The sequence below is a fragment of the Grammomys surdaster genome, unplaced genomic scaffold, assembly GCF_004785775.1.
Source record: "Grammomys surdaster isolate TR1022 unplaced genomic scaffold, NIH_TR_1.0 126182, whole genome shotgun sequence".
NCBI classification, from domain to species: domain Eukaryota; kingdom Metazoa; phylum Chordata; class Mammalia; order Rodentia; family Muridae; genus Grammomys; species Grammomys surdaster.
The window spans coordinates 2884442-2897080 of NW_021620988.1; the positions used below are offsets into that span (position 1 = coordinate 2884442).

Here is a 12639-nt window from a genome sequence, read left to right on the forward strand (position 1 = left end):
TGAGTATTTAGGGTTATTTTCATTGGTGATATATTTGTTATTATTTGTATATTTAACATTTTAACTATTTGATACCACATTGTCACTGTTGATTCTACTAACAGATTTTTGTAACTACAGTTACTTTGACTCTTTCGCTTTTTATACTTGAGTATTAAATGATATGCACATCCGATTACAGAATTAAAGTATGCTAAATCTGATTGTCTTATCTCATCCTGATAACTTTTTGTGTGTAAAAACTAGGCACATTCACTCTTTATACTTTTGTTTTGTTTTGCTTTGTTTTGTTTTTCGAGACAGGGTTTCTCTGTATAGCCCTGGCTGTCCTAGAACTCACTCTGTAGACCAGGCTGGCCTCGAACTCAGAAATCTGCCTGCCTCTGCCTCCCAAGTGCTAGGATTAAAGGCGTGTGCAACCACTGCCTGGCCACTCTTTATACTCTTGATATTGTTGATGGCACACTTGCCATTGTTTTATTCTGTGTATCCATTATGCATATCTACTGTTGCTGTTTACACTGTACAGTCAGTTGTCATGCACATGCCATTAGGTACATTCCTATGGTCTAAAAGCAACTTAGTAAGCATTTTTAAAGAACCATTTATATTGGTCATTTATAGTGGATGTCTCTTTCAAGCCATGACCATATTTTCAGGTGGCTGGTTCACAAGCCATTGGGGCCTCACTTAGTGCCTGGTACTCAAATGTTTTTACAGCATAGCTGAATACAGCTTTAGTGGCTGGAAAGAGGAAAAGGCATAACAGCATTCATTTCTAAGCAGTAAGGCTGCTTAGAAATTTCTAAGCCAGTCAGACTATAGTTTATTATTTTGGCTTAAATATTTTGTAGCAAAATTTATGCTCAAAATATTTTCACTATAACTAATACTATATTTGCACACACATAGTTTTCAATGTTTACTCAAAACACCAAGCACAAAGGTGGATGACTTTCATTTGCATGTTCTGTCTGTGTTCTGTGTTTCTATTTTCCTTGGTGTGATCTCTTTCTGTCCTTTCACCTTCTGTCTTACACTCTCAAAGGTGGGAGAGGTAACAGGCAGTTGGACAGAGGACATTGGAAGGGAGGAGAAATTGACAGAACCCTTATGAATAAAACAGCCCCAGAGTTTGTCCTGACTCACTGGGAATGTAATCGCAATGCTGCTGAGTCATAAAAGAGTGCAAGGAAGACCAGCTGATACACAGTAGTGGGGTGACATCAGACTGAGCAAGGGCCACTGGCTCCAGTGCAGAATATGTCAGTCAGCATTGGCGGACTTTAGTTGATGACATTTCTGTAGTAAACTGCTCTTTTGAGGATGTGTACAGCTTTTAAATAAAATTCCTGTTTCAAATGTGCTTCCTTGTCTCTGCAGGTAGAAAATAATAGTTCAGTGCCACTATGAAGAAAATCATACCACAATATAACTGTAGAAAATTATTGTCAAGTTCTATGTCAGAAAGGAAAGGGACCAGAAGTCATAGAACACATGTACTGTTATTAATACCAAAATAAGCAAAGTTGCATATAAGAAAAGAAAATCCACCAATTGAAAATGGTTCCTCTTCTCTACCTCTTTTTCAGAAAGTGCCAGAAAAAAACAAGAAGGAATTGTTGGCAGTTCTCGGGTGTGCTTTGCACAGCATACTCCATCTCTTCCAGCAGAAAGTCCTCGGCCGTTAAAACTGAGAAGCATCCTTGACATGAGTCCTTTTACAGTAACAGACCACACCCCAATGGAGATTGTGGTAGACATCTTCCGAAAGCTTGGTCTGAGGCAGTGCCTTGTAACTCACAACGGGTAAGTTTAACACCACAGAAATCAGCTCGCTCACCATAATTAATGCTCTTTATTAGTGGAATCCTTTTCAGGGTAGAGTGCAAGTCAGCCTCCAAATGGGAGTGTCTGACATACAGTTATAAATGTAGGATCAGTCGAGCTTCACACTCGCCTGAGAGTAACAGGGATGCCAGCTCTGTGCTCGTTGTCAAGGATACTATATTTCAGAGTCAGAGAAGAAACAGATAGGGAAACATCTCCTCATAAAGAGCTTTTTGCACTTGAAGTATTTCTTTTTTGGGGGTAGGGAGCATTGCCAAAACCATTTTCTTTTTGTATATCCTTTTCTATGTATAGGGTTTTTTGTACATCTCTTTCTAGATATTTTGGTATATGCTATTCAAGCCAGTATTTATCACTGTTGAAATAATATGTGAAAATTTACAGTTTAACTAAAAACCTTTAACAAGGCTGTTTTTCTTCTTATCTACCTATTTATTATTTATTTTGGTCTACCTTCTCTAAAACAAATCAGACCCATAAACTGAACTGTTAATTACTTAAAAATACTCATGTATTTAGGGCCTTTTATTTCCAATATATTATTTTATTTTTCTTTGATGAATTTTAAATTTTTTATTTGTTAATTTTGTTGCTGAGATGGGCTCACTGTAGTTGGTGCTGGCCTTGAGTCTGTGACCCTTGTGAACCTTGGGAACACTGAGATTATAGGCATTTGCCTTCTTGCCGGTGACTTGTTGGAATTCGTAAAACATTGTTTCATGTGAAGTCTTGGAACAGAAATGCTAGGAAAGGGGAAGAGATGTTTTCCTTGTTTATTATGAACTGATAGCTCACCCTGAATAAAATGAAGTTGATTAAATACTGTAGCAAACACATCAGAGAATCACAACTCATTTTGTCTTTTTAAGGTTTTGTATAAAACCTTGTGGTTAACAGAATGTATGAGCCCTCTCTAGGGAAAGGTGGCATTAAAAAATAAAGAAAGACAGCTTACTGAACACTTCCACACCTTTTCACATAATTCTGCAGCTTGGCAAACTAGGTAGATGGGGTTCTATTTGACAGGTGTAATGATTTTTTCAAATTAACTCTCCAGCTCACAGAAACCCAGATCCTGCTGTAGTGTAGTTTACTGACAGAATATTCTTTCTTCATGATTTCTTAATCTCTTAAAACATTTTCTGGGCCTCTACATTATACCATTTTGGGTTAGGAATAGCAATAGATATTTATTTTTCTACTTAAAACATCAAGAAGCAGAAAGTGGGAACATTAGAGCCATGTTGGGTGTTTACCTTCAGGAGTATGATAGAAATAAATCAAATATGTATTATAAAATACTGTTTTATTTTGTTTGCACTTACCTAATTTTTAAAAATGCTACCAAATTTCTTTGTTTAAAGTTTAATAAATATTAGTTAAACGATGTGTTCCATAAAGCTTTGCCTTGGGCCCTTTGAGTCGTTATATGCTTGCTTGGAACCGAATTTGAGTTTTCTTAAGCCTTTGTTGGCTTTGAACTCTCTGTGCCTGGCTTAGGTTTTTCTGCACTGATAAACACCTGTTCTGTTCTTGTGATTAAATTAGCCTACTGTGTAGGTTAATTTTCATATGTCACCTTACTGGTTAATTGACAGGATTTGGGCAGTATAGACCCTAAATAGGGTTAAATTATTTTTTAGGGGGACAGTTATTAGTTACATACAGTTTCTTCTTCTGCTGCTGGCATAACAAACAAAGTAAAGGAACTTTCCTCAGATCATGTTTCAAAGCCTTGATCATATTTTCCTTAGTTCACAGAAAATAAATGTATTTTGAAAGAAAAAAAGATCATTTGGGGATGAAACTCTTGACTCTTATTGTCTGTGAACTATTTCAGGAAGGTGTTTTATTCTCAAAGTGGCTGAAACCAGGAAAAGATAGCATGTTTTAACGTGAGGACCATGAAGTTCTAGGGAGCTCTTTGTTCTCCAGTTCCAGGTCGTACCTTAGCAGTGGAAAAGACTTGTTTGGGGGTCTGGACTGTAGGTACAAGAGGTAGAAAGAATGGAGAAGTAATGAGAGGAGATAAAAACAGGAGATGTCAGGTTAGTGTTATCCCATATGTTATATGCTAACAGAACATCTCAGTTTGTTTCAGGAACACTAGTTCCAGCAGTTTAAAGGATAAACAGGGTAGTAATAGAAGTTGCTGGAAATTTATGTGACTAATAAATTTGAGAAGTGTTGAATTAAGTTTTAGCTGAGGTTCGCTTTGGAACTTTGAAGATGTTGATAGTTTTTGATTCTCCAACTATCAGAATGAAATCATAGCTTACCTAGTTTGCCTGAAAATGCTGACATTTTTTGGTGGGGTGAGACAGAATTCACTGTTGGGATGTTGAGATTGCTTTTTCTTAGAACATACTTTGGGAACTGCCAGTTTCTGCCCTAGTATCTTCTATATCATTATTTGCTAGCCTAAAAGGAAACTTCAGATTACTGATAAATCAGAAACATTTTACATTAATTTTTTTTCATTTCATTCTTTAAAACTGAAAGAGCAACCCTGAAACTAACTTCATATTCCCAAGTCAATCCTGACTATTACAGAGGAGCTTTGTTTACCTCTCCTAAAAATTCTGCATGAAAAAGTTCATAAATTTTCAGGTGTATACAAGTCTAAGTGTGCTGCTTTATCTGTGCAAATGTGTCATGCTCCTCATCCTGACACACTGACCGAGCTTACTAATACAAATGGGAAACTGAAATTAACCCGTTCCACATTTTCTAACCATAAAATCTATTGACTTTATAGCTTTAAAAAATAATCTTGTTTTTATTATCATATATTAATTGTACGAAATCATGGATTTCATTACATTTCATACTATGTACTTTAAAGACATTCACCCCAATGCTAAAAACAAACAACAACTAAAAAAAGAAAAAACCCTCAAAAACCTCAAATATTTTTGCCCAAGGACATTTCTGTAGTGGACAGATGCTCATTTTATACAGTACAGTTTTTGAGCTTTCCGGAGAAGCTGTTCACATGCTCTGAAAACTTTACAACATTGTTTTAAACAAAATAATGTGAATACTCTTCCTGCCCCTGCAGCCCCAGCCATTATTGTTTTATGAGGGAAATGTTTCTAAATATTTTCAAACTGCTTTGAAGTTCCATAGTGACTCTTTGTACAAAATTTTGGTGGGGTATGGTGGCACACACCTTTTAATCCCAGCACTCAGGAGGCAGAGGCCACTCTGAGTTCAAAGGCAGCCTAGTCTACAGAGGGAGTCCCAGGGCTACACAGAGAAACCCTGCTCAAAAAAAAAAAAAAAAAAGAAGAGGAATGAAAAAAGAAAAAGGAGAAAAGAAGAGGAAAAGAGAAAAGGGAAAGGAAGAAAGGAGAAAGAAAAGAAAGGAAGGAGGGAAGGAAAAGAAAAGGAAGAAAAGCAATCAGATATTTCCAGGGCACCTTAACAGGAAAGTTGACTTTTCAGACAGATCATTAAGGAAATGCCTGATTATTTTGAAGGCATTTGAGAAAGGCTTCTAAAATTTATATCACCACATACTGTAGGCAAATTAATTTATTTTTGTAAAATAAGTATCAAGATATTTAATAATTAAAAGTAATTTAGTTACGGTATCTTCATGAGAATCTATGAGAATCATTTTCTAAGATGTGATGGTAATGACATGTAAACTGAGATAAATTACTTAGAAAAATATGCATCAAAACTGATTTTGATGTATACTCATGAATGTTTTATTACCATATTTTAAGAGATGGGATTTATTCATTTTCTGAAAATGAGGTTAGTAGCATTTACAAGTGTACTTCCTCAATTGGATGTCCAAAAAAATAGTAAAAGTCTAGGAGATTGCTTAAGTCCTCTCAGGGGCGTTCAGACTAAGCCCCTTTCCCCCAGCACACACAGTGCTGAGGTAGATCCAGGTCACTCTTGTTGTTACCTCAAAAACTGAGAACTAGTCATCCAGGGAAAGATACTGGAAAGCAGTCCCCAGTGCCGAGGTCTGTAGCTGTGTGTCATTGAGTTTCTTTTATACTTTTGCTTTACTCATCTCTGTAGTTAAAATTTAATCAGTTTCATTATTTTGATTTTTAATTTAAAAATAAACTCCATCATTAAAAATAGTTTTGTGTCACCTTTTAAGTTAGTAGAATGTCTGAAAATGAAACCTAGATTCTTAAATCATCTTATTTTTATCTCAAGTTCATGAGAAGCATTCTTACGGTTTATGTTTTATTTCTTCTCTCATTCTTTATCATTATGATTGGAACCTCTTTCAGTTTAATTTCTCACAGTTATTAGCATAATAATCTGTTTCAGGATTGTCTTGGGGATCATCACAAAGAAGAACATTTTAGAGCATCTCGAGCAACTAAAGCAGCACGTGGAGCCCTTGGTGATTAGCTGTGTCAGCTCTCCTCACTAGACACCCTAGAAGTCAGGAGGCATGAAACTTGTGAACTGTTCAGTTCTCTCTGCCACATACCCGCTGAACAAAACAGTCCCACCATGCTGCCAGTTACACTTGTGTCTGCCCACATGTCTGTGAGACAAATTTAGATATATTCTCTGAAATTCCATTCTTAGAAAGTAAGCAGCAACTAACATCTCTCATCAGAATTAGTTAAAATTAAGTCCTGCCTACAGTCTGTTAATGAGGAGACATTATTGGACTTGTTTAAACATGAAAAGTCTGTCTACTCTAGTGGATTCACCAGTCTCAGAAGACTCCTGACTGGTTAAAAAATGCCTGCCCTGCCCTGTCCACCCCAGGGATCCTCCCCCCACCCCCCACTTCCTAATCTGTGGTCATGTGAAGCTAAGCTCCTTTGTGACTGGAGCTGAGCTTAGCGAGTAGAAGTGCTGACCGTGTACATTGTTAACTGCACTCTAACTGGGGCACAGTGCGGAGGTCTGTGCTCAAAGAATTTGTTCTTTCTCTGCTACCCTCTAGATTCTCACAGTCAGAATGGGTGTCCTTCCATTTCGTTAGTGAATTGTCCATAGCTCATAGATGTGCCCTTTGTAGCATGTTTCTAGACTGTCATAAGTAGTAGCTTTTGTCTTAACAGGCTTTATGTCTTAGTGGTGTCATTGATTACCGATAGAGTTTTGATTTGTGCATAACAAATTGTCAGGCTTTAACAATTAATACCTCAAATTATTTTGCCCAACAATTCTCATAACTATATGAAACCTGTCCCCATTTGTTTAACTACACAACTAAGTATGTATTCCTGTTGTATGCTAATATTTCACAAGTGTTTCATGCATCCGTTTTAAAAACTACTAACCACAATATCGTAGCTTCTCATTCATTCTGCTTTCTGCTTCACCTATAATAATCTATTAGGATTGCCTCTTGATTTCTCACCTACCTTTTAGTGTGAGCATTAACATCCAAAACTTTCAATAAAAGCATTGTATCTTCTTTTGGGGGAGCACAAAATTGAAAAGCAAAAACCCTAAGTATGCTTTCAGAAGTGTGGGTTGTTCTGTAGGTTTACCCTTACATTGTCAAGTCTGGGAGGCGAAGCTCTGTGCTGACCATTGTGTATATACCTCGTCTCAATTGTATGTGCTTTCAGGAATATTCTGCATACAACTGGGCAAATTAGTTCTTAAACATTTTGGCTCTACAAAATATTGAGGTTTTAAATTGTTTTGTAATAAAATGGGAATAGGTTCCTTTTTCAAACTGGATCAGTATTATTTTCTGTTCAAACATCTTCCCAGTTTTTGTTACTTTTTTGTTGGCATACTTGAATCAGCAGAATAGCTCTGCTTCAATGAGGCATGCAGTCCTCAGTCCCAGTGGGGAGGACCTCACACTCTTGAGTGGCCACAGTACTTTTTATGTCAGAGGACGGTTGCTGAGTAATTTCATTGTCTTTGCAGTAAAACACTTTTTAAAATATGCATAATCAGGCCGCTTGCTTTGCTCTCTATTCCTGTCAACAAAAGGGATTTATAGATTTAGCTCCTCGTGTCTTTTCCCTTTTTTCTTAATAGCTCTTTCTGTGTATCCTTTTCAGGCGCCTCCTTGGTATTATAACAAAAAAAGATATCCTCCGTCATATGGCCCAGACGGCAAACCAAGACCCCGCTTCAATAATGTTCAATTGAGTCCTGTAGACGAGGAGACAGAGGAGACAGAAGAGGAAGTTCGTTTGTTGAATAGCACAATTCTTTAATCTGCGGGACTCGTCCACTTTTTTCTTCTTTAAAAAAAAAAAAGGAAAGGAAATACAAGACGAGCCTTTGCAACCCGGTTTGCAAATAATGCTGGGAGAACGGAGGGATTATCTGGGGAGGGAGAAGGGAAAGAATGAGGTATGTCCCTAAGTAACTGGAACAGTAATTCATCTCATGTTGTTCTGCACTGTCTGCATTCACTGAGGCTATGCAGTGAGAGTGCAGGCTTGAGCCTCCGTGGAGCCTTCACTGGAATCCTCAAGCATCTGGCTGTTACGTCAGCACCACAGAGACGCATTATCAGTCCCTATTTCTGGAGGGATTACTTTGAATTGAGCCATCTATTAAGACTGCAAGGTCTTGCCCTTTTATATCAGAACTGTTCTGTTTAACTCATGAATTGTGTAGTTAAGCATCACCTTTCTACATTCCAAAAGAGCTTCTCTCTCCTCCCTCCCCCGCCCCCTCCTGAGCTGTAAGAAAACCTTTTTGGTGTGTCCTTTTGAAGCAGTCCTTTCTCATATTGAGATGTACTGTGATTTTACTGACGTTTCATCACAAGAAGGGAATGTTTCTTGTGCCATTAACCATGTAGTCCGTACCATCACTAAAGGCTTGGAAATGTGTGCACACACCACTGCTGGCCAAGCAGGTAAAATCTGGAGGTGTAAATGAAATCCCCCAGCTTGTGTGCTGTGTGGTTCAGAATCAAAACCAAACTTGACCCTAATCAGTTTTATTTTTTCCTCTCAGACTTTATGGATAATGTGACCTAGACTTATGCAAATTTTCTATTTCTGAAATGACTACTATGACAGAAAAGTGCTGTTCAGCATAAGTGAACCAAATGCTGCTGCTGTGAGCGTGGAGAGAGGAAGGATGCTGGGGCTGGACCTGGTGTTAATTGCATGTTAAACACTGGACCTGTTGTCTTCAAATTAGATCATTCTTTTATTTCAGGATGTCTCACTGCTGACACTGAAGATGAACTGTAATTCATAACTTGCACTAAATGTATATTTCTTTTCTTAAAAATTTACCATTTTATTTATATTTTTATGGATTAAAATTTATAAAATGCAGATCAGTTAATATTGCACTTAAATAATTTTACCTTTTTAATGTGACTTTTATTTTATAGACTAATTCTGACTTACAAATATGGAGGTATGAGCAAAGATTACCATGGGCACAAGGGTTTAAGAAGAGGTGGTCACGTCTGTGATCTAGAGAACACATGATACCTTCTGATTTCTCACTGCCATCTCCTGGGTTATGCCCTCTGACCTGTTCATTCCAATCACAAGCTAGACAGTTGAAAATGCCATAAATTACTAGTAGTAGATTAAAGCCACCCCCCCCCTTTTTTTTTTAAAGAAAAATCAATCAAAAATGAAAACAGGAAAATCGCAATGAGGTTATAACCTTTAAATCACTGGGTAGGTCACAGCCATACCTGAAGTGTTCCATGGTGATCTGAATAGATACGGTGCACATTTTTGCAGATTAGTTATAGTGTACCTCAGAGTATTTGGAATTGTTATTAGCAATGTCTGTTTTAATCATGGTCTTAATTCCCAACTGGCAAAGGATGTTTACTCACTAGATTGGCCCAGATAGTCTTCAAGTATGCATTTTTGAAAGGCAAATGCATTTGTGCAGACAAATATTTTCTGAAACAACTGGCAGTGAGCCATTTTAAATAAACATGAAATCACATTAGATCTGTATGATCTTGAAGACTTAGAAGATCAGGAAGCCATATTAGAGTGATCCAAAGTTCACCAAAATTGTAGGATTTCCCAGCTGTGCTCTCTGCCGATAATATTTTGTCATTTTACTCCTGTTGGCAGATTTCAATATTCTTCATTGTTTGTTGGCTAGAGTGAACTCATTTTTAGTGATAGTTCTGTAGTTCTTAAAGTATACTTGCAGTATGGAAGACACTGCTGGGGTACTAACTCTTCAGCGCGGCTGATTGGTGACTCAGTCCCTTCTGTGTTCCAAGTCTTCAAAGGAGAAGCCAGTTTCTTTGTAGTGTAACACGATGAAACTGAACATGATTTTATTTTCCACATTTCCTTTTATTTCACATTCTGCTTTCATGCCCCATCTTCAGAGACTGACATTTCAGGATACATATTAAAGCATTCATTTTCTTTGTTACATTTCTCTATCTGATGTGTCTTACTGCTGAAAAACATAAAAAGTGCCGTGTTTTTAATGCGTTCAGAGGTTTGGGGGTTTTGCTGTTTTTTTTTTCTTTTGGGTATTACTATCTGTTCTGTTTTTGTTTTCTTTTCATAAAGGTTTGGTTGATTTCCAACCAAATAAGATAGTGGATACCATGAACTACATGTGCCTAACTAATTGGCAAACTTATTGACCAATATACTAAGTGCAGCGCCTTATTTGAGTACCCTTTTTGAGAAGGTATGATGAAAATGGGCGAGCGTGTCAGCATCTATTAATAATCCCTTTTGGTTTGGGTTCATGAAGAATGCTTAGTTTGTTAACCTGTGATGTTGCCTAGAGCTGTATTTATCTGTTTTTATTTATACTAGTGTAGTAAAATCTGCGTATCATTACAGTAAAAGTGATTACTGTGATGAGTTAAGATCTATTAAAATCTCTACTTCAATACGTGGTTTGGCTTTTAATTGCACCTGTACCAGCAGTCCTCCCTTTGTGCAGCTGCACTGTGCAGCCAGTGTAAGCCCGTGTGCCTGGCACATGCAGCCTCCAGAGGATGGCGCCCACAGTGCTTCTGTTGGGTTACAGCTATTCCCTCTTTTGAGCTTTGTGAGCTAGGAGCCAGAAGAAGCGGAGATGAGTGGTTGAGAATGCAAGTACACTGTACTAGCAACAGGCTAGGGCTCCCAGGTGGCAACACAAAAGATTCTAGTTCAATTTTAAAAATTTTGGTTTTTAGAAGAAAAATTACACCGTCTGCACGAAGAGAGTGGCTTTACATGCTTAAAAACAATCACCTTAGAAATACATAAACAGACCTGCTTTAAAATAGGGTTAAGAAACACTTGAAGTTTCAGCTCTCTAATAGTAAGCATTTATATTTAGTTAAGAGGAAGACACTGCAGGGCCAGGATAAAGCTTTTTATCTTATATTTTCCACTTACTGTTTATTGGAAGTGAACTGATGAAATGGTATTCTTGTAGAGATCGTGAAGGTGAACAGGATTTGTTATGTATTGCCGAGCGTGATATGCTCAAGGGAACTGTAGTTCTCTGGAATAGATGCAAATTTAGGTTTTTAGGATGACGACAGAATGGCATGGACTGGAAAAGGCTACAGGAAGACTAGATCAGTGCCACCTAAGGGGTTTAGACATTAGGTTGTGTCTATTTTGTGTATGTATAAAAGGGGGCATGTGCATACCATAGCATGCATCTAGGGGTCAGAGGACAATCCTCAGTGGCAAGTTCTCTCCTGTCACCATATGGGATCCAGAGATCAAACTCAGGCTGTAAGGCCTGCTGGAAAGTTCCCGTGCCCACTGAGCAGTCTTGTCAGCCCAGTACTAAGGGATTTTTTGTTTTGTTGGGGTTTCTTGTGTGTGTGTGTGTGTGTGTATAATTTTGTTAAACTGCATGTGTGCAGGTACCCAAGGCCAGATGTCAGATCCTCTGGAGCTAGACTTGTAGGCAGTTGTGATGCATCTAATGTGTATGTTTAGATCTGAACTTGACTCTTCTATTAAGAACAATGCATGCTCTTAGCCACTGTGCCATCTCTACAGCCCCTTGTGTGTTTATGTACGAGTTAGTGCAGATGTCTTTGGAACTCAAGTTACAGGTAGCTGTGAGCCACCAGATCTGGGTGGTGAAAACCTAGTTCTCTGGAATGGGTGCAAATGCTCTTAACTGCTGAGTGCCCCACCAGGCCTCCCCTCCCCTCCCCTCCCTCCAGCCAAGACATTATGTTTTAGTAATGGGATTAGAAGTAGGAACTAATACATATGTGAGATTCAAGAATAACCTTGAGCTAAATGAGAGCTACATTCCAGAAACAGGATGAAATTAAATGGATTTAAGTTTGGACAGAGAAGAGGCAGAAAACTCAAAATGAGATAGCAAAAGAAGTGCCAATGGGTGCGAAGGGGTACCATTGAAACACAGTGATATAAACCAAATAAAGGAGTTTCAAGGAGTCCTCAAGCCTCCAGGTGTTTACTGATAGGTGAAGTAAGACCTGAAGGTTGGCCAGTGTGAGCATACTGATGAGCCACCTGAGTATTTTAATGGATGGTGGCAGCGATAGTGGAAGTGGAATGATCTGTTAGGCAGGAAAGAGTTGTGATTCTTCTGTGAAGTGTTCAGGAAATATGATGCAGGACATAGCTTTTCCTGTTGGTGATGGCAATGTTGGAGAAAATAGTTTGAAATCAGATTTTAAGGTATGTAGGGTGTTTTAGCTTCTAATTATGGGAATGAGAGGAAAATTCATGCTCTGTGTGGGAAGGTCCTTGTATAGGCTGAAGAGGCCAAGATCTTGGACACAGAGAAGGTGTACCATTAAATCTATTCTGATTGCTGCCACTTTTTCTGTGACATTAACTGAGGATGAGGGAGATGTTGCAACTTGAACACAGA

The 12639-nt window shown here is 38.1% G+C and overlaps 1 protein-coding gene across 9 annotated transcripts in view; it reads left to right on the top strand.

Moving 5' to 3' along the window:
• Clcn3 (chloride voltage-gated channel 3) overlaps nucleotides 1–10669 on the top strand; it is a 73593-nt gene extending 62924 nt beyond the window's left edge. For 6 of the 9 annotated variants that reach the window (XM_028757723.1, XM_028757724.1, XM_028757728.1 and 3 more), the window contains 3 exons: nucleotides 1593–1809; nucleotides 6154–6229; nucleotides 7869–10669. In XM_028757723.1, the coding sequence (XP_028613556.1) occupies nucleotides 1593–1809; nucleotides 6154–6229; nucleotides 7869–8027 (452 nt within the window). In that variant the 3' untranslated portion in view covers nucleotides 8028–10669. The remainder of the gene's footprint in view (nucleotides 1–1592; nucleotides 1810–6153; nucleotides 6230–7868) is intronic. The other 3 variants (XM_028757726.1, XM_028757732.1, XM_028757731.1) reach the window with 1 other exon arrangement.
• Nucleotides 10670–12639: the final 1970 nt, after the last annotated feature.